This window comes from Eptesicus fuscus, chromosome 10 (assembly GCF_027574615.1).
Source record: "Eptesicus fuscus isolate TK198812 chromosome 10, DD_ASM_mEF_20220401, whole genome shotgun sequence".
Taxonomy (NCBI): domain Eukaryota; kingdom Metazoa; phylum Chordata; class Mammalia; order Chiroptera; family Vespertilionidae; genus Eptesicus; species Eptesicus fuscus.
Genome location: NC_072482.1, coordinates 93,821,378 through 93,844,233, shown reverse-complemented (window position 1 = coordinate 93,844,233; position 22,856 = coordinate 93,821,378). Strand labels below are relative to the sequence as shown.

General features: G+C 43.8%; 1 protein-coding gene across 5 annotated transcripts in view; it reads right to left on the bottom strand.

The window, feature by feature from the left end:
* Window positions 1-22,856, bottom strand: part of TULP4 (TUB like protein 4) — a 145,299-nt gene that overhangs the window by 76,690 nt on the left and 45,753 nt on the right. For 3 of the 5 annotated variants that reach the window (XM_054721729.1, XM_054721726.1, XM_054721727.1), the window contains exons 2-3: window positions 17,435-17,610; window positions 14,022-16,226 (exon numbers count right to left, since the gene is read on the bottom strand). In XM_054721729.1, coding sequence (XP_054577704.1) covers window positions 14,022-14,273 — 252 coding nt within the window. In that variant the 5' untranslated portion in view covers window positions 14,274-16,226; window positions 17,435-17,610. The remainder of the gene's footprint in view (window positions 1-14,021; window positions 16,227-17,434; window positions 17,611-22,856) is intronic. The other 2 variants (XM_054721728.1, XM_008154666.3) reach the window with 2 other exon arrangements.

Sequence of the window (22,856 nt, the reverse complement as noted above, 5' to 3'; positions counted from 1 at the left end):
TGGAAAGAAACCAGAGGCTTCTGTGACCACTGCTGGGAGCGTGGCTGAGTGTCACCTGGGGCAGAGCAGGAAGCACAGAGCTTGCCACCTGAACCTGGCCTAGGGAGTAGATCGGTCTGACCCTCGCTATCAGAACAGGAGTGGAACTTCCGATTAAGATCCACCTCGAAGCTAGGGCCTGGTGGGGGGTGAGATAACAGCAAACCACTGCCCAGGCAGAGGAGAGGCAAAGAGAGGGACCACGACCCCCACTTAAGACAGGCTTCTAACTAAAGCCCGACATAGGGGAGGAAACTAACTTCAAAAAAGACTGACAAAAACTTAATTTGATAAAGTCACTCCTGGCAAGATGAAAACATGGCAAACTGAAAATGACTTTAATATAAATGTGTTTAAACCTTTGAAGAGATACAAAAAAAAAAAAAAAAAATACCCCCCTCCAATTTTTTTTGAAACATTATCAGTCAGATAGTGAATCAAGTGATAGATTTGAAAACAAATATCTATTTGAAATCCTGGAAATGAAAAATATGGTCACTGATTTAAAACTCAATAGATGGGAGAAAACACCAAGCACAAAAGGAAAAATCAAGCCTCTATTTAGAAGTCTGCTCAGAGTATAGAAAAATAAAATACATATAAAGAGGCAGGTATCTCAACAGGTGAGAAGAAACATAATCTAATAGGATTTCCAGAAATGAAACTAGAAGGAATGGTGGTGGGTAGCAATATTAGAACTAGTGCTAACAATTTTCCAGAATTGAAGACATGACTCTTGATACTGAAAGTGCACAGGTGTGCCAAGCAGACTGGATAAAATAAGTATCTTCTGGATAGATTGTAGTGAGGCTGAAAAACGTCAAGGATAAAGAGGAACTCGTGAAGAAAAAAAGGGGAAAAAAGAGTTAAAAGGAAACGATCATTAGACTAGCAGCAGACTTCTCAATAGCAACAATACTAGAATGCAATAAAGTCATATTTTCAAAGTTTTGAGGGAAAACCACTGTTAACCTAGAATTCTGTACCCAGGAAGGGTGGGGATAAAATTAAGACATTTTCTGAAATATAAGCACTGGGTTTACTGCTTATAGACAGCTACTATAGGAAATACTAAAGGATATATATACCTTAGCAAAAATGTTTAAAAACCCAAAGGGGAAAAAAGGCAGTGCAACGAGCTAAGAGGGAATAAAAGACTTATTTCAGGTTTCATAAATAAGTAATGGCTGAGACAAATGAGAACCTGGTATAAGACTCCCAAATCAGTATTCTTTCTTCTAACTCTGCCTCTTAATTCTGCACTTTCATGTACTGTGTTTACAGGCCTTTGTATTGGTTTTTAGAAACAGAGAAAGGGAGAGGAAGAGGGTGAGAGCACCACAATGACGGCTGCGCTTGCAGGGTCCCCCCCTCTCCCCCCCACCCCCCGTCAGGGTCAGGGATCCGGCCCAGGCCCGTGCCCAGCCTCTCTCAGTGCCCAGGACGACCCCCAGCCAGCTGAGCACACGGGCCAGGGCTGCGTTTTCATATTTTAGCTTCTAGTTAGATATAAAGCCCCAAGTGGACAGCTCCTAAATATGACATAGATATTTTTCACATTTAGATCCTTATTTATTCTTTCTAAATTTAAAAACTTCCCTGGAATGTGATTATAATGAGAAAGAATCCCAAGAGAAGTTTTTATTAGTCATTTCACTTACTGTGCATTTCCTTGGTCAAAATACCTGGCCCTCAGCGATGTGCTCTATTTTCTTCATATTTAACACAAAATCATGATGTTTTCTCACATAATTTAAAAGGTGAAGCCTTGGTAGTTCATAATTGCCTTTGATTTGTACCTAATGAAGAGAAACTCCGTGCATCTCTAAACAAAGGTTTTTAGTATGACATCAGGTCACTATTTTAACATGTATTCACTAAAGATGCCAATACCATGTGTACCGACTTAATAACAACAAATGCATGTGACTATCGTATCTTTAACCCAAAAGGAAACCGGAGTTAAAACAACAATAGACAAAAGTCTGGCTGGCACTCATAGGTGAGTTAAAAAACAGGTGCTCTCAGAGATGTAACAGTGACTCAGATAAAGATACTGGTTTCCTTGTCCGATCTGCGATACATTAACACATTCTCTAATGAAGTCATCTCAGAATTTCCGCATCTCGATGCAGAGCAATTATCTGCCTACTTTTAGGCTCTATAAATTATCCATAACCTTGTACATACTGCCAGCAAGAGGAGAGTCCAGTTTTTCATATGCTAAAACAGGCAATAAAAGGAATATTATTTTAAACAGCACATAGTGAGGAAACACATCCTGATTCTCAAACAGAGGCTGTGCCTTTGCATCTGACTGTCTTTGAGTCAGATTTACTACCCAAGTTTGTGTGGATGGGTGAAGTGCAGACAGACAATCTACAGACCCAGGCGCCAATAACCTCCGAGAAACAGAAATACAATTATGGAAATCCCTCAGTGCGGGCGGTCAGACTGGACAGAACCACACAGTCTGCCTGCTGTGCTCTCAGGGACACGACAGGGTCGGACTTCCCTGGAACGCGCTCGTGTTTTCTACGAAGGCTCACCTGGCAGGACAGAGGAGAAGCCAGCCTGTGGCCAGAGTCAGTACAAACAACCAAGCGTGCAGGTTCATAGCCCTGGGCAAGCGCTGAAGCCACTCGGCGTTATTTTTAGGCACAGGGCAGTAGCAGCAGAGCTCTTTCACGCGCCACGGCGTCTTCTGCGTGGGACCAAGAACAGTACTCTCACACCAGACTTCCTACCAACTGAAAAGGTTCAGAGCCTGGAGAGCCTGCAGATTCCTGAGGCAAAATGAATAAGCCACCTACAGAGTTTGTGTTGGTGACAGGAAACGTTCTACGCCTTAAGGAGAAGTAGATGGAGCACACACACTCCTCGGTAAGTTAGCCTCTGAAGTCAGGAGGACGTTGCTGTAATGTGCGGAGTACACATGCTGTTAGAAAGAAAACATGGAGTAAATGCGGAAGTGATGACAGACACCGGCCCCCATGTGCCAAGAGCTTCCTCACATTTCACTCCATCCATGGCTACACAGTTCCAGTCTTTGCAGCGAGAACGAACATGTATGGTTTTAAGAGAGAAAAAAGGCAGCTTGCACCTCAAAAGAGGTGAGCACATCAAATGCTAATTGATTTGAGGGACAAGCTATAAACTAGGGATTCACTTTTGATTAAATGAAATTAACACTAATCCACCAATTAAGGAAAAACTAATGAAAAGCCAGACAATCCGGAACATTGACTAATTGGGCTTTTGAGGTTCTCTTTCAGGGACCTACGGCTCATCTCTCTCAATGCTAGGGGGCAACGCACGGTTCTTTTTAACAGTGAAAAACACTCTACTCATCATTTTATAAAAACTAGTAGTATTTTAAAAAATGCACTCTACTAAAAAAAATCCGTGGATCTGGATGTACTGTGAACAGCAATAGCTATTCTTAATACTCCTCTGCTCAAAACCCACCAAAAGTGCCAATCTCACTCGGAGTCAAAGGTGAGATCCCATGGCAACAGCACTAGGACTGAGAGAGGGATAAAAGGAAGTGTACCCTGCAGGGCTCCTGCATTTTATCCAAAGTCAATAGTAATGTAAAGTATGTTGTGATAAACCCAAGATTATGCTATACAGTAGTCCCCCTTATCCCTGTGGGAAGTGTTCCAAGACCCAGAGTGGATGCCTGAAACCACGGATAGCAATGAACCCAATTTATACTATGTTATGTCCTATACATACAAACTATGATAAAGTTTAATTTATAAATTAGGCATAGTAAGAGGTGAATGACTAATAGAATATAACAATACACTATAATAAAAGTTTCATGAATGTGTCTCTCAACATATTTTATTGTACTGTACTGTACGCACTCTTCTTTTGATGATGTGAGATGATACAGTGCCTATGTGATGAGATGAAGTGAGGTGAATGACACAGTCATTGTGACATAGCGTTGGGCTACTATACTATGGGTTACTTGAACACAGCACTGTGATACCTCGACAGTCTGATAATCAGCTACTAAGTGGCTAACGGGTAGGGAGTGTCTAGAGGATGTAGACATGGACAAAAGGATGATTCACATCTGGGGAGGAACACAGTGGGATGGCTTGAGATTTCATCACACTACTCAGAATGGTGCACAAATTTAAAGCTCATGCATTGTTAATCCTATATAATAAAACCCTAATATGCAAATCGACCAAATGGTGGAATGACCAGTCGCTATGATGCACACTGACCACCAGGGGGCAGATGCTCAATGCAAGAGCTGCCCCCTGGTGGTCAGTGTGCTCCCACCAGGGGAGTTCCGCTCAGCCAGAAGCTGGGCTCACAGCTGGTGAGCACATTGGCAGGGGCAGGAGCGTCTAAGGCGGCAGTTGGCCATACCTCGAGGGGTCCTGGACTGCTAGAGGGCACAGGCTGGGCTGAAGGACACCCCCACTCCCCAGTGCATGAATGTCGTGCACTGGGCTTCTAGTACTATAATAACTTTGTATGGTGACAGAAGGTAATTTGACTAATTATGGTAACACTTTGTGATTATATAAATACTAGAGGCCCAGCACACGAAATTCATGTGCTGGTACGGTCCCTAGGCCTGGCCTGTGATCAGGGCCATCTTCCCCAGCTGCCTGCAGCTGGCCCTGCCCCCCCCCCCCATCCACCTGATTCCCCATTCGCCATTGGGTGATCGGTGCCTGATGGCTGGGGGAAGGGACCAAGAGGTGGTCAGTGCACCTCATAGTGACTGGTCCAGCAGTTGTTCTGCCGTTAGGGTCAATTTGCATATTACCCTTTTATTATATAGGATTAAATCACTATGTTGTACACCTGATACTAATATAATATTGTACATAAATTTTAAAAAACTTATGAACTCCCCTGGCCGGGTATAGTTGGAGCGTCGTCTACTACATCAAAAGGTTCTGGGTTCCATTCCAGGTCAGGGCACATAACCTAGGTTGCAGGTTCGATCTTGGGTCAGGGTGAGCATGAGGGGAACTGATCAATGTTTCTCTCTTACATCAATGTTTCTCTCTCTCTCTCCCTTCCTTTTTCTCTAAAAACTAATAGAAACATATCCTCAGGTAAATACTGGTAGAAATAAATATATAATAACCTCTAGTAAAATCCCTAAGGCATAGTGGTTATATAATTACCCCCAAATCCCAGAGGTGCTCCTTAGCAAACAGCAGTGGTGCAAAGTCCCAACAGACCCTTGGGGTAGGGACACAGTGTCTCCTGGGTCAATGAAGGAGCTTCCTGAAGATTCTAGAGCCAATTTCCACAGCAACCACTGGCTAATTCAGAGGATGAAGTGCCATTATAAAATGAAACCATTCAGAGAATCTCAGAGTCAGAGGCTTTATTTAGAAGAGTCTTATTATTAGAGAATTCACATTGTTTCAATCTCCAGGAAAAAAAAATGTAGTGCTTATAGGGATTTTAAGAATGATCTCAGAGATCTAAAATTTAAAGAAAATTTCTGAACCTGTCAACTAATGAGGAATCCAGCGGGTATAACATTCTCGTTATCTGTCACTCCACAAACGGCACTCAGTTAAGAGGTGCCTGAACTCCGTAAAGAAGCTGGAAACGCAGAGCTGGAAGGTGGAAATGAATTTTCAGGTAGAGGAGAAAAGAGAACACATGACAAGCACACTGCTTTCAATTTTCAGAGTATTAATATATATACTGAATGTTTATTGTTCGATGGCTTCAAATTTTCCAATTAATTATACATAGCTACAGGACTTACCCATGAAAGTGTAAAGCAATCACATCTGCAGTACGAGTAATTTGGGGGCATTAACTTAAAGTAGGATTTAAGCAATCTAAAGAAAATGATAAAAGCCCAATGGGAGATAAAGACAAATGGAGAGATGCCTGAAGATTCTATCTGGAATACTAAATATAGCAGCAGAGACATGTGCCAAGTTACTATGGAGGTTTGAAGCATTATCAGACTCTCCGTGGAAAACTATTGGCAGAGCCAAGGCGGTGGGGATGGCGAAGCATCAGTATCACTGGAGCCAGGAGGTCTGGGAGCAGACAGACCACACGCCGCAGACCGACATCAATCCCATGTGAAGATTTCTAGCTGGCTCACCCTTATTTGGGACCCGATTTTTATTTTTATTATTATTGTTATTTTTTGCATCAGCTAGAATCTGCTCTCTGAAACCTTGGTTATTAGAGTAAAAAGTGATAGGGAAATTTAAGTAGACACAAATACCAAAGAATATTGAAAGAAAAAACAACCCTATTTGCCTTTTCTTTGTTATTTAAACCCAATATTTTAATGGGTGGAAAAAACGTGATGAATATAACATAGAAAAATGTACTAAATCCACAAAATTAAAGAAGCAATATCAGTCTATATAGATGACAAACTGATATTACCAAATTTCAACACAATTATTAAATAAAGACATAAAAAGTAAAGCTGTAATATATGACTTTATATCCCTTAATTAGCCACAAAGAAACTAAGACTCCACATGATCTAGAAATTCTAGACTCCAGAATGTTTTTAAGAAATCTGGTATTCACCATTTTGCCAATCCTTTTGGGAAAAAATAAGAAAATTTTTAATCTAGCAGCTCAGCAGTCCCCCAAGGCTCTAACTCAAATAGCATAAACCAGAGAAGCATGGTATGCATACAGCCCTAAAAATAAAAGAAGGCAATGAGTTGTATGCCCAGCAAGTGGTCCAAGCAATAAGCGATGAGTGACCGCAGAGCCACCGAGTGCAAAAGAGGGAGGTCCCATCGGTCCAAATGGTCAGGGCATTTCAGGGAAAAGGAAGGGCTAAACAGCCCCCAAAACTGACACCACTTATGATGGTGATGTAGGAGAGAAGCAGGGTCACAGAGAGCACAGGGCCAGTTCAGGTGTGGTGGACAGCTGGGGAACAGGCCCAGGCTCCTCCGTGAAACCACCTCCCTCCTCTAAGAGGAATAAAACCCCCCAACTCTGTGTGTGCATGTATGTGCTGAGTGTGTGCATGTACCCACCCTGCTCCGGCTCCTCCCCAAAACGCACACACACAGGAGGGGTGCACCCACAGTAGCAGGTATGGGAGGACACTCACCCAGTAACAAGCTTAAGAAAATAAAACTGCCCTAGCCGGTTTGGCTCAGTGGATAGAGCATTGGCCTGCGGGCTGAAGGGTTCCGAGTTTGATTCCGGTCAAGGGCACATGCCTGGGTTGTGGGCTCAATCCCCAGTAGGGGGCATGCAGGAGGCAACCAATCAATGATTCTCTCTCATCATTGATGTTTCGATATCTCTCTCTCCCTCTCACTTCCTCTCTGAAATCAATAAAAATATATTTAAAAAAAGAAAAGAAAACTACCTTAATGAGGACTTAATTCAGTAAACATGATTTGTACTCAATAGTTACAAGTGGCCCTATAAGTTAAACGTTTACATTACTGTTTACCGTTTGTTGAATCTAGAAGCTAAATAAATACAAAACAATTCTGATAAACTTACCCAGAAAAATGCATTTTCACCAGTCACCAAATTACCAAGATCCCACCAGATGAAGTACAGACCTCTGAATACGCCTACTGGGGCCACTGTAGTCTCAACATCACGGGGCGGGGGCACCACAGGACAGGTGCTCCGAGGTCTGGTCACACCAAACTCCTGCTTCTGCCCTCACGTTGGGCTTCATTCGATGCTCAGGAGCAGATCCTCCTCAACTACGCTCACTTGGCCCCTAGAGGAATGTTCCCTGAGCTCTGTGACGCCTCTCAGGACAGTCCCCACAGGTGAGCATGGCCCTCGCCCACCCAGGAGTGTCTAACACCTACACGAGAAAAGCAGTCCCCAGGGACTCCCATGGGGGGCTCTTAGACGAAGGGAGGCAGTGCTCCATCAGGAGGAGCCTTTGTCATAATCAAGGCCCACCTCAAAAGCCACATTGTTCAGGAATGTTCTGTGATCTCCCCTCCACACCCAAAGTCCCTCTTCCATCTCTAGTCCCTCCGTGGCCCTGGCTCTGCCTTGGGGCAGTGATTTGGGTCCCTGTACAGACCTCACCTTGCAGCCTGCTCAGCTCTTTTCCCCTCAGAAGGTGCAACATAAGGAGGCTGACTCAATGTCACAGTATTGAACCTGCTCCTCCTGTACAGAATGTAGAATGTTAACACTCCTGGGGATATGGAGGTGAGACGTCACCGCTCAGGCAGTTCCCTTCCAGCACAGTCCTGGCCCACAAAGAGCTGACAGGTGCTGACTCAACAGGCTTACTGCCTGAGAAAATGTCCAAAGTAAGGCCAACTGCCATGTTCCTTCACCAAATTATGTTTACTTTAAGCATGTATTTTAAGTGTCCACTTTTTGTTATTATTTGTCACACTTTAAACTAAGAATTGCATGGAATTTTCTCCACCACAGCACCACCACCCTTCAGTGTCACTGCTGCTGAAATCCCATCTTCCTCCAGGAGGCTGCTGGCTTTGAAGGAGAGGTTGAGGCAGTGGTAATTTTTTACTCCACTGACTCCGTTTCTAGGGCAGAGCTTTGATTTTCCCCAGGGAAACACCATTCCCTGCTCTTAGCCTCCATGACAGAAAGCGATGACTCCTTCTAGCCCTGGCTCAGGCCTGCCAATCAGAGCTTTGTCTCCCTTTGGCCATAGTGACCGGTTCAGGTGTGGGCACACGACTAATTCCACATATTAAGAGTCAAGCCCGACACTTCTATTGGAGAAGCGCGGTCTCTTTTCCACTGAAAGGAGAACGGGAGACTACTAGCCTGAGGTCCTCAAGGGCACCCACGCTGAAGGAGCCAGCCTATGAAGCCAGCATAGAAGCAGAGCGATGGAGACACCAGGTCCCAACTGGTCAGGTAATGACTCAAGCCTGAGATCCTCTGGGTGCTTTTAGTGCCATGAGCCAATGCATTCTTTTTACTAATTGCTTAAGCCAATATAAATAATTTTTCTGTACTTGTAACTATATATATCATAATCAATAAAATCTGTGTTCACCCTGTTCACCCTATAACCACATCATTTAGTATGGTAGCTAACACACAGAAGATGCCTAATGTTTTTTTCAAATGAGCTGAATGAAAACTTAGGGTAAAATATCTTCTATAGGTTTTATTCTTTTTAAAAATGTCAACAGTAAAACAATTGTCACAATTCATCTTCACTAGGAAAAAATATGAAAAGTTGACTTTCCAAGCATAAATCTATTCTGAAAAGAAACCCTCCATTTATAGTAGTTATTATAAATCCTTGGAACTTAAGTGAATTTCATACTACATGCAAGTCTTGGCAATTCCTTCCAGATTAAGCTAAATCTATGATAACCGTTGACTGTTATGTGACAACAGAATTGTTTTGTACTCTTGATCATTACAAAAGGTGCATGGGCTACCTCAAGAGAACATCTGGCTCTGGGTCATTTCATTAAAAATTTAATTGGCCCTTTTTCACATTAAAAAAAAAATAAGATAGCTGCTCAACAACAGGGCCAAACGTTCCTAATAAATGTCATACCAGCTGAGATTGAATTTTATTTTAAATAATTAAATTCTCAATTCTTCAGACATGAAGGAAATCCCATTATACAAGTGAAACAGCAGAGCATAAGCTAGGGGTGGGAGGTATGGCGGGGAGACTAATACAAAACATGGTTTCAGTATGAATTCATTACCATATTTTAAGTCTCTGGAATGAATCTGTAAAGATCAAGTCATACTTCCACCCAATCCTTACTTCACCTAACAATGGATTTTCATGATCTTTGGCCATAGCTACTAGACAAGAAAGAGGTCTTTGGTCATGCTATTTAAGTAATTTCCTAATTAGTCACCTGTAGAACTTTCCTGAAAAGAAGAAAAATTAAAAACTAAAATTGTGAAAATATCAAGTAAATGGAGTCAACAGTTTTTAAACTCCTGTTTTTAAATTGTTTGAATAAAATATACTTCCCAAGTCTAAAAATCAACTTATGTTATCTTATAAGCAAAACCATTAAGCATTTATTTCTGCTACTGAGTTTACAAAATATACCTTGCTGACAATGATGCTATTTCCAAGGTTATTTTCTATTTTAGAGATCTGATGAACAAATACTTGCTTAAACTCTAAAAATGTAAGAAGCAAAGAAAGAGAAGAGTAGACTCAGACAGACAGCACTGGTTTTCGCTTTGCACACTGTTGTGGAGACTGTGTACAGGGAGAAGAAAAAGGTAGGAGTGAACTTGAACAGGAAGACTATTTCAGGATAAAGAAAGTTCCCTGGGATAAAGACAATTTTCTCTGTATTTTCGTAGACCAAATCTATCTAGGCCAAGTGGAAAAAAACATAAATGCCAGGAAGAATTCCATAAGACAGCAACAATGAGGAAGAGAAACCAAATGTAGGTTGCCAGAAGGCACCATGAAAACATCCAGCGGTATAATGTTGGGCAAACGCACAGGCATGTTTGTTCTGGAAGTTCAGAGTCAAGCACGTGGGTGGACCCAATTAGAAATGCCAAACTGCTGCACAGCACAGATTCTCCTGTTCTGGCTCCCTTCCCACCCTCCCTACCCCTTCCCAGGCCATATCCCAGAAAGATAACTTGAATCAAGTTTAGACAAACACCTCCAATTAGAATAGGATACCCCCTTGCGCAGCACACTAGGGATCCATTTCTGCATTATGCCTCGCAGCCTCTCTGTTGAAGGATGACCAGGTGGCTCCATGTACACCTGAGGCCAGGCACTGCTGCAGACTAGGATGGAAGTAGGCAGGATGAATGCCTTGCAGCTATGGAGGTGACACAGATGAGGTACCCCACGTCCCAGAATCCCAAACCTGTAATAAAACTAGTGGCACAAGCTCAGCCTCCTTCCCAGCTTGGACACCCCGAACTCTGCTTCTAACCCCTCACCTGCCTCCTGCCTCACATTCCATTCCTATATTTTGCAACCATCAGGCTATTTCTCAGCAGAGACACCATGGCTCCACTGTTTCAAACCCAAAAGAAAATGCAGCCCTGGTTAGAGTGTTGGCCTGCAGGCCCAAGGGTAATGGGTTCAATTCCCGGTCAAGGACACATACCACCATTACGGGTTCAATCCCGGCCCTGGTCAGGGCACATGTGGGAGGCAACCAATCCATGTGTCTCTCTCTCACTTTGATGTCTGTCTCTGTCTCCCTCTGTCTCTCTTCTCTCCCCACTCCCCCTCTTCCCTCCCTCCCACTCTGTCTGAAAATCAATGGGAAAAATATCCTCAGGTGAGGATTAGGGGGGAAAAAGGAAATGCAGATGGGCAAAAACCCAAGGATGGCAGGGAGTGATGATTAAAAAGAACTAAGACATAATGAGCTCTTTTATGTGCATTTTCCACGGACTGTATCTTTCAGTCACCACAAGCAAATTAGGAGGTAGATGCTACGTCCCGTACAGATAACGTAACCAAAGCTCAAAAATACGTAATTTGTCCCAAGTCATACAGAAAGGGGCTCGGCTCAAACCCAAGCAGTCTGCTCAAGAATCCACAGGCACAGCTATTAATAAAACATGAACAGATGCTAGAGTTAGGGAAATATTTATTTGCCCAGGACTTCAGTAATAACCTCCTTCGTTCTCATTCTGACACGATGCAGCTTGAAGCTGCTTCCCGAGGAGGCTGTTAGCAAAAAATCACTGCCTTGTACCCACATCCTTCTCTTCCTCTCTAGCAAAAGTACCCCCAAAAGACAGTGTTTTCCATGTGTCTACGTTACTTTCAGACATGATCACTTATTTCTATTAGAAAAAAATAAAACAAATTGCTAAAGAAAAATAATGAACAGTGCCATTATTTTGACAAATTCTATTTTCTAAATAAAATATAATTCTATTAATATTTTTGTTTTGTTTAGGGAAAATAAATCTATTTAAAAAATATGTTTTTATTGATTTCAGAGAAAGGAAGGGAGAGGGAGAGAGAGAACAGAAACATCAATGATGAGAGAATCATCGATCAGCCTCCTCCTGCACACTCCACATTGAGGATCGAGCCCGCAACTCTGGCATGTGCCCTGACTAGGAATAGAACCATGAATAAATCTACTTTTAATGCCTTTAAGAACCTTTAAAAAAATATTTTTTTAAATATACATTTTTTTTATTGATTTCAGAGAGGAAGGGAGAGAGAGAGAAACATCAACGATGGGAAAGAATCACTGACTGGCTGCCTCCTGCACACCCCGCACCATGACGAAGGAGCTCTTTCCGCCCAGCTGACCTATCTGTCAGAGGGTGGACATGTGGGTTGCATGGAAATAACGTTGCTGCCACAGCTACCAGTTGCTACCAGTATATGCTATATGGCCACAATTTTCTATGTGCTTTCTGTCCGTTATTTTGTTCAACCCTCGTAACAACTCTCTACAGCTTTATTATCCCTGACTTTCAGAGATGTTATAGAATTTATCCAGGGTATAGAGCTGATGACAAAGATGGCAGACCTTTCCATTCATGTCTGAGTGTTTTTCCTTCTGTGAGACACTGCTTCCAAAAAGGCGAAGCACAAAGAGCCCAGAAACGGCTCTGAGTGACGGTGTGCTTTGGACGTGAAAGGTTTGCTGAGACACTGGAGAACAGTATAGGGCAAAAGCTTCTTGGCCGGGGGGCTGGACTCTGCATAGCCATGATAAGAAAACTACAGTAGTAAGTGTTTGTGGGCTGGTCCTGGGAAGAAGATGGGGGGCGGGGGAGGAGGTTGGAACAGGGCTGGTGGCTGAAGGGGCAGCAGAAAAACAAGTTCTCATGAGAGACGTACATTTTGAGATGGTCTAGTAACTAATGTTCAATTTTGTATCTCACATATCAAATTGAAGAATGGAGTCTGCAATTAGAGGGTGAAGGTAGGTGGGGAATATACATTTGGGAGTCACCAGCACAGAGGTGGTTTAAAGCCAACTTAGAGCGATCATCTAGAAAAAGATGCATCCCTGGGACCCTCCAACACTTAAACTTAAAGATAAGGTGAAAACAGCCAAAGCCAGCAAAGAAGGGTGAGAAGTAGAGGGCATAAGGTAAGAGGAAACCCAGAAGAGGGCGGTGTCCCGGAAAGCAGGAAAGTGACATTTCAAGTCCGCTGAGTGCTACCAACTGCGATACAGTGACCGATGGGTTTAGCAATGTGAGGTCACTGGGAACGTGACCTTTTCAGTTAGAGGTGGGGAAGCCACACTGAAGTGGATTAACAAGCTAAAGGCAATGAAAATAAGTGCCATGTTAAAGAGTGGGAGGTGAGGACTGAGGCCACAAGAACAGACCATCTTCCAGGAAGTGTCCCGACCCACACAGCAGACAGCGATCACTACCGGCACCACCACAGAAGGCTGCTGAGCTCGGGAGGGCCAAGTGCGGGGCGGGGAGGAGAGGGGGCTGGGGGTAAGAGAGAGGTAACCAGATCCAAGAACGCAGGTAAGACCATTCCTAGAGTGATGTGTCCCTATAATGAAACCATTTCCACCAAACACGCATGCCTGCCTACCTGCTCCTAAGGAAATCCTGTTAAAGAAAGAATCAGTACTAACCGTGACTAACTTGCATGGCAGCGAAAATATGTGTAAGAAATTGTTCTCTAGAAGAAAAACAGCCCCAGGTTGTTCCGCTGTGACAGCAGCAGATGCCTGGAGCTACCAGGACTGGGTTCCGTCTGTCCGAGGGCCCAGGCGAGTCAGGCCCTCCCTCCGTGAGCTCCTCCCTGGAGCTTGCAGGGCGTGTGGGGTGGGACAAGGGGTTTGCTCACTGCGGTGGGAGGAGGTGAAGATGAGGTAACTAAGCAATGGGCACTGCGTCTGCCCTAACACTTTCCCACCAAAACACTGACGACAGAATTCACTTTGCAAACAGTCTCACTTGGCAGCAAATACAAGAAGCTGAAGAAAAGTAAGTTTTGAGCCAGTGGGTGGGGTGGCTCAAAAATACCTCTAGAAGTGACCAGACTGTGACAGGACACCCCAGCTCACCTCGCTGTTGTGGCCCCGCAGGTTGAAGTTAATTCTCTGCGGCGTGTTCCTGTCCCGGCGGCAGTGGCTGGAGGTGAAGGTCACGCCCACGACGCCCCGGCCGTTGCCCGTGGCCAGCCAGCCCTCCTCATAGTAGCGCCTCCTGCACACAGGCTTCTCCTTCTCGCTCTTGGGGACGCGGCCCTTCCAGGACAGGCAGAGGATGTTGGAGTCGCTGCAGAGCACGGGCCCCTGCTCCACCGCTGCAAACATGCTTTCCGCAGTGGCCTGCTGCGCCCGGGAGGAACGCCGAACCTGAAAAAGCCAGCCCGCTCCTCCCGTGGGCCGATTCTGTTTGGTGGTTGGCTTGCTTGGCCTCCCCGGTCTCCTTTAATGAAGATCGACCTGGATCTAACTAGAAGGTCAGTATTTTATAAAGATCCACCAAATGCATAGTGAAAAATTCCTCTATAAAAGATGATGGCAGTCTGCTAAGAAAAGGTAATGCTTAAAAAAATGTGGGGTCCGTTTTTATTTTCAAGTCCTTAGAGGAAGAGTGGGCTGACCCTTTGGAGAAAGAGCATCGCTAATATGTAGTGCTCAAGACACTGAGTTTCCTTCTTTTGACTCAACTTGGTTATTCCGATTCCGCCTGAGATTCCAGTTTAGTGTAATATGGTTCCAGAGACCAAGGGTTGCAAATACATAGATTTCAAGTAACTTAAGGCTTTAAGAATCCCTCGAGCTGGAATTTTTTCTTCAGAAGTTCAGAGGCAGAAACAAAGCACAGGGGATCCTCCTCTTTCTGAAGCCACCCTCTGGCATGTTTTCTCAACTAGACAAATCCTGCTGCTAAAGCTGAAAAAGGTTGCATAAAGGGGGAAAAAGGCACACACACCGTGCAAAACGACCAGTTTGTGCAGACAGCAGTCCAAGTTTGGGAAGAAAAGATTCTTGGCCGTGGTTCAGAGCCAAAACGTCCCACCTGAGAGCCCAGCGGTTTCCTGGCAGGTCACTGCTCCCCGAGAGCTGGGCTCTAGCTGACGGCCCGCACGGCGCACGCCCTCCTGCCACAGAGGGGCCGAGAGAAAGCCCCTTCGCTCCGCCGAGCCAGAGCGCTGGTCCAGTGTTGGCCTCAGGTGAACCCTCAATCCTCCTGCTGACAAAACGAAGCCTCGCTGCAGATTTCTTCTCTTTTGCCTGTCTCCTCCCCTCCACCCCCAGTCTAACTTCTCCCCTTTCTGCTCCTAAAAATCACATATTTTTTCATCCTGAAGGGAAAAAAAGAATCTCAGATTTAAGTCCATCAAGTAAGCCTCCTCTTATATGCACAAGTCTTCTTAAACTCCACAGAAAAGAGAACAGGACAAAAACACAGGCAAGGGCCGGGTTCCTCCCCACCGGCTCCCTAAAGAGTTAGCACGTTTGCTGACGGGCCCTTTTCTGCTCACACTCAGAGAATGTCTCCAAATGCCGCACGGACGGTCCAAGGAAAAGCAGCTTTGCTTGGATGTTCCTTGATATTTATTTATCGGTTTCAAATGCTACCTAGGATATTATCCTGTAGACACAGAAAAGGAAAGGGAAATAATAAATTAAAATTTCTCGAGTACAGTCAACTGAAAAAGGCAAAGGAACCAGTTCATTGTTCAAACTTGTCCCATCCAACCTGAACCGGCTTTCCTCCAGTCACAAGCGCACAGTAAAGAAACTTGTCAGTCCAGAATTGTACAGTCTCTGTCCAAATCGTCAAACCCACTGAAAAATAAAGTGCAAAAAACACCGCTTGATCCCACCTGCAATGCTTGAGATCACACTTCTCCCTCAGCCGCCGTCTCACTTAGCTCCTTATTTAAACCGGAGAGGTATTTCTGAAGCTTGATCTGTGCAAGTTTTTTTTTTCTTCTTTTTGCAAACTTTCTTTACCCGTGAAGACCATATGGAAAATTGGCCATTAGTGAAGTATTTTTCTCCCCGGGCTCCTGAGCCCAGTGGTGTCAAGTTGCTCCATCTGATTCTTAGATTAATTTTCATCAGTTGTAAAATGCTTCAAGTGTGCACCAGAACGAGCCTGTCTTCTCGCGTGTGTTTGTGTGTGTGTGCATAGAAAGGTTTTAAATATACACCAACATACACTCTTCAACTGGCCCGTAAAGTGTCTGTTTCCCAGTCATTTCAGGAACCATCTGATTAATCACAGCGTGCAGGCCCTGGAGTCTTACAAATCTGTAAAACAAAGTAGGGTTTAAAAAAAGTGTTAAAATGCTGAAGAATAAAGCTTCTAACAAAATAATCGCTGTAACTGAAATTGGAGACCCATCTTTACACTTACATGTACCAAATGGAGTTAGTGATTGGTAAAATTCAAAGAGCAAAAAGGTACACCCCACCAACTTAGACAATGGACAACTAAGTCTGAGTGCCATCACCGGTTATTAAATTGGCCAGTAGCTGGGCAGACCTGAAATCACTGCCTGTCTCCCACACTTTGCCCTCCTTTCTAAGACTCCGGATACGCAAGATGACCCTCCAGAGGCCGTCATTCTGATGAAGCAGGCAACATCCAAAAGGAGACAAAAGAGGCTCAGGCCAGTTATGTGATTTGTCTCCCCCCCGGCCCCCCCCCCGCCTCCCCCCCCCCCCCCCCGCTTCAGTAAAAGATGTTCCCCGAAGACAGAGGGCATCAAAGGTGTTTAAAACCCCTCCATCCCTGATTGGAGGTAGGTCACAGAGCAAAGCACAGCTGTTTTCTCAACTTTTAAACTGTCTAATAGCAATGAAGTCCAGCAAATCCATTCTCTTCTTCCTACCACCTTCAGTCCAGAACCACATCCTGTCCACACAAACAGCCATGACTCAGCCCCTCACTCCCCACACCATCCACCTTCCAGGGGGTCCGCAGAGGGAACTTGTAAAAAAGGCAAGGCTGCTCAGGAGCCTCCCCTGTTCTTTCTGGCCTGGGCAGTCCGTCCCCTAGAGGCCCAGTGACACACACAGCCGGGCCGCAGCCACAAACCGGACCTAAAAGCCTGGGCTGGGCCCGGTGTCTGCATTTCTAACAAGCTCCCAAGAGATGCTAAAGCAGCTGGTCTGGGGAGCCGGCTTGGAGAAGCACTGGTCAATGGGGCCGAGTCCCTGCAAGACCCTTTATGATCTGATTCTAGCTTGTCCTCTTCTCCTGACACAGCCTCACGTCCAGCCTGTGTGACCCCATGGCATTGGGCCACTCCCTGTCCACAAAGTACTGAGTTCTTCCTCTCCTTCACGTCTCCACCGCTGCCGCTCCCTTGCCAGGCCAGGCCCCAACGCTCCCTTTAAAAGCCGCCTACATCGGCACCTCTCCTGTGCTCCTCCCAGAGCACCGAGCTCTAACTTCTCATGCCGAAGCTCTCCTCTACGCTCCCTCCCGGAGCCAGGGCCCCGGTCTTCCTCACCTCTGGAGTAGGCCGTGCATAAACTGGGTGCTCAACAAAAGGAGGAGGCAGGCAGGAGCAAGGCAGCAGCTACACGTAATTTCCTCGAGATGCCCTACTACAGATGAGTCACAGTATATAGTTTTGTATGTGCCAGTAAATCAAAACCACCAAAGTCTCTCAGGAAGCACTTGCACCTGAAAAAATAAGGTGAAAACAAATGCTATAAAATTCAAATGAATGCCAAGTCCGTCCTCCTAAAAGACTAACACCACTGAATAATACCACCTTAGTCCCTATTCTGGCGTGGGGGCAGCATCACAGATGGCAAAAGCAACTTAAACAACTTAAGAGCATTATTCATGTTTATTAAAGCATCTACATTAAATAGGACAATGTAAATTATCAGTCATCCCACCGAAACCCCCCAGGGTGTCCATAAAGTCAAAATAACTTTTATAATAAAACTAGGACATTATGTGCCTTCCTCACTGTGGTGATAATTTGCATCAATAGTGCCAAAGTGACAGTGGGTCAAACTGCCAGCTCTTTGATCCAATCAAGGCACTGGTACCCAACTGTACCAGTACTCACTGGGTTTCTTTGAAATGCCAGCTTCACTTAAGAATGTTCGATTCAGCAATAAAATGGTTAATTTTATTAAATCTCAACCACTGAGTACATGGCTGTTTAATATTCTGTGTTTCAAAACAGCAATTACACAGAAAACGTTTCGGCTGACTATTAAAGTACAATAGTAACCCTGAGAAAAGCACTTATGCTATCGTTCGTTTTAGCTGACTCCTACTTTCCACTGACATGAATAAAATTCACCGGGGGGGGGGGGGGGGGGCGGATAAAAATGCACTTTTGATTTTTTAAGAAGCATTTGAATTGTTAGAGATCAGAGATAAATTTGGGAAGATATTATCCATGTACACAATTTTGATAGAAATATTCATTAAAAGTTATAAGCATGCAACCACTCTGGAAAAATATGATTCATTAGCTCTAATGAAGATGTGAACACTCTGAATACAGCAATTCCACTCCTTTTACGTCAAATAGAACTATATTCTGAAATGTTCGCTTTTCTCCGTTTAGTGATGAGATTATCTATTTGACTACATGCATCAGACACAGTCTTCACAAGTCTCCAGGGGACACACACAGGCATTTGTAGAGTAGCATCATTTACATTAGCCAAAACTTGAAACCAATCTGAATGAATCAAGTGTGGTACAGTATATTCAACAACAGAATTCTATACAGCAAGGAAAATGAACTACAGAATAAAATGGGTGACTTTCTCAAACATAATGTTGAACAAGGGATCTATGAAAAAAAAACCTACAATATGAATCTGTTTATATAGAGCTCAAAACAGGAAAAACTAATTTTATCAGTAAAAACTGCATACACAGACAGTTTTAGAAACAAGAAAAACGTAATATAAAGCAGTGTAGCGATCGCCTGGGGACGAGATTGTGAGCAGAGAGGGGTCCACACAGGAGTGTTGCTCAGTGCTCACCACAGTCCATGTCTTGATCTGGGTGGCAGTTTTGGGTGTTCACTCTTATAATTATTCTTTACTTCCAATATGTCTAACATATTCTCCTACATGTATGATGTATCTCACAATAAATAGGTAGAACAAGCTGTCAGGTATATTAGGCCAGCATCCTTTGAGATTTTTAGAAAGGTTAAATCAATTATTCAGAAAGAATTTTTAAAATTATTATATACAAGCTTAATGAATACTCTCCCAATATAGAAAATCCCAATAAAGTATCAAAGATGTTATGTTACTTCTCAAGCTAAGCAGGTGTCCACAAAGAAAATACATATTAATGGTAATAAATGGAGATAAGATAACATTTCAGAATATAGTTCTATTTGAAATAAAAAGAAGATTTGAAGAAAAAATATATAGATATTAGATGAACATAAAGCAGGAAGAAAAACGCAGTAGAAACTTCTGAATAAAATATTCCAAACATCCTAGAGTTTAAGGTTTTGATTATAGACTTGCTTGGGGGTTAGGGAGAAGGGAGAGGAAAATGAGATTTTTTTGGTTGGGGGTGTACATTAAACACATCCTGATTTCTACTCTGCAGCCGTGGTCGGCCGTTGTCTTGGATTTAACTCCATAGCTGGCAGGGAGACGGAGGGGGGCTCTCTCCATCCTCAGGCAGGCACCTCAGTGCCCCTTTCTAAGATGGCAACAGATCCTGAACTCTACTCTCCTTTTTAACGGAAGCCACTAAGATGACCTGTCTTTAATTATAGGCACTCCTTCCCCTGGGGAATTCCCACAACCCACAAATATCCATGGAGTACAAGGCGGTTCTAGCTGGTTCCTAATGAGCTTCATTAGCTGCCTAGAGGCTAGTTTGAATTTGCCTCCCAAGACTGCCTTTTAAGGCAGGAATACTCTCAATAACCACTGGTCATGTGGCCACTTACACAGGCAGGGAAATAACTATATACATGGAAATTTTACACCACCACTGCAAAGATAAATAGAGCTTAGTAATAATTATGTCTTTATACTGATTATCTATCTATCTATCTATCTATCTATCTATCTATCTATCTAATAGTATTATTCTCAAAACATGCTAGTGAGATGATAACTAAAGACATGCATGCCTGGTTATGCCCAAGCTTATTCCAAAGACGTCAGTATCAAATCATTTTCCCACTGACTTGCACTACCAATTTGAGAGAGGCCTGCCACAGAAAAGCTGTCCTATTCAGAAGAGCGCCAGCCCCTTTGGATGTAGTCCACTGAAGCACTCTTACAGACTCACATGGCAAGGGTCTTCTCTATCTGTGGTAGAGCTATTTTTCTGTTTAATGCATCATACATAGTAGACCACAAACTCCTAGACTCCGATTTTTACCTCACCTGCAGCACCCAGCAGTACTTCTTTAATTAAGTGCTTAGCAAGGCACTAAGTATGCTACAGAGCCCCCAACAGTCTTCTAAGAAAACGGGAAATAATAAATACTGACCGAATGAGGTTCTCTAGGAACCCGGGGTAAACACCAACCACTCAGGATCTGGGTCCCCTGAAAGCCTAGGCTGACAGGCACTGCAGCCCATGGAGTAAAATAATTCACGGAGGAGGCCGTGGGTCCCCGCTGTGCTCAGAGAGCAGAAAAGAGGTACCTTTTCAGGGAAAGTTACTCCCTCTTACTTTCTTCGCATGGTTTCAATAGCCCGTTCTGAGAACATGCACACTTAATTATCTGTACAGAGAAAGGAGGGGGCAGAGGCTGCAAGGCAAACAGCTGGATTACTAGTTTACAAGGGAGTGGGAGCTAGATATTCCTAAGAGTGCATCTACACCTGACACAGGTGGTGAAACAGCTCACTGGTATCAAAAGTCATGTGCCTTAATTCAAAAAGGAGGACATTCCACTTACTGAAGTGACAAAAACTGAAAAGCATGGTAATACCCAATGCCACGTAGGGCACAGAGAAATGAGAGACCAATTTGGTGATATAATTCAAAAGACTTAAAATGTTGTAAACCTTTTTCTTTTCATTATTGATTCAAAGAGGAAGGGAGAGGGAGAGAGAGATAGAAACATCAATGATGAGAGAGAATCATTGATCAGCTGCCTCCTGCAAGATCTGAGGCAGCCCCCTACGAGGAGTCAAGCCCAGAACCTGGGCACGTGCCCTGATGGGGAATCAAACTGTGACCTTCTGGTTCATAGGCTGATACTCAACCACTGAGCCACAGCAGCCAGGTGCAAACTTTTTGACTTAGCAAATCTGCTTCTAGAAATTTATAAGAAAATAATCCTGGATTGTACAAAGATTTAGGAGGATTTCCACCACACCATTTTTGTAAGGAAAAATCTAAAGTAACTTTTATGTCCACAATAGGATATTGGTTCAGTAAATATTGGCACAGCCATAAAACACTATGTGTTACAGAAGACTATAGGGTGACATGGTAACATGTTCTTAATAACTTAAGCAAAAAGTGAAATTACAGGTTACACTTCCAGGATATAACTACCATATAACTAGATCTTAGATAAATCACAATAATCTTTGCTGGTTTTGCAGAAAAGTATGAGAAATATCAAGGAGGGAACATGACACACACACAAACTCTTCTTAGATCCATAACAGGAGTGAGTCACAGGGGGAAAAACTGGAGGTATCCAAAGGCTAACAAAGAATTACATGTGCCAGAACACAAATCAACAGCTGAAACCTCTGTGGGAACCAGTCCTCGCCCAGGGAAACCTGCACTGGGACTGAGGAGCGGCAGCAGGCTCAGTGGGGGCAAGACTGAGAGAGAAAACCCTGAGGAGGACCAAGCCGCTGCAGCCCGAGACTCTGTGAGTTTACCTCCAGGAGCTCACCAGGTCTCCAGTAAACTCTGAAGAAGAAGCCCTCGCTTCCCGCAGGAGAAGGCGACAGGGGTGATTGTGAAATACACCAGAGCACCCTGTTCTTCTTAACAAGGCTGCCCTCAGGAAAAGCGATTGAACCAGAGCCTAACTGGCCTGGAAGAGAGCATGCCCAGCTCCAGCCCACTCTAGCCAAGTTGTCATACCTAAGAGGGTGTGGGAGAAACTGAGAAAATACTTGAAGACAGTTCAGAGGCAAAGTGCACTAAAAGACCGAGACCCAAAGTTCTGGGGATATTATGTAAAGCATGAAAATTATGGTTAATGGCACTATGATATACTTGACAGTTGCTAAAACAGTAAATCTTAAATGTTCTCATCACAAAAAAGAAACGGCAATTATATGAGGTGATTGAGGCATTAACTAGCCTCCCCCCGGCCACACACACACAAAAAAAAAAAAAAAAATAGAAACTACCATATGATCCAGCAATTCCACTTATGGGCATATAACCAAAAGCACGGAAAGCAGGATCTGAAGAGATATCTGCATACCCATGTTCACAGCAGCACTATTCACAAAGCCCAGAGGTGGAAGCACCCACGTGTCCATCACCAGGTAAATGGATAAACAAAAGAAGCTGTACACACAAAGGCATATTATTTTGCCTTAAAAAGGAAATTCTGACAAATACTACAACGTGTGTGATTCCATTTATATGAGGAACCTAGAGTAGTCAAATTCACAGGAACAAAAAGTAGAATGGTGATTCCAGGAACTAGGAAAGGTAGGAATGGTGAGTTACTGCTTAATGGGTATAGTTTCAGTTTTGCAAGATAAAAAGTTCTGGAGATTGGTTGAACAACAGTGTGAATATACTTAACTCTACAGAACTGTACACTTAAGAAATGGTTACGATGGCAAGATTTATGTTTTGCACTTTTCACCTCAATAAAAATGTGTACACACACACACACACACACACACACACACACACACGTAATCATAGGGCTGCAGAATGCTTCCCTTCCCCCCACACCTTATCACCATATCACTAAAAGCCTA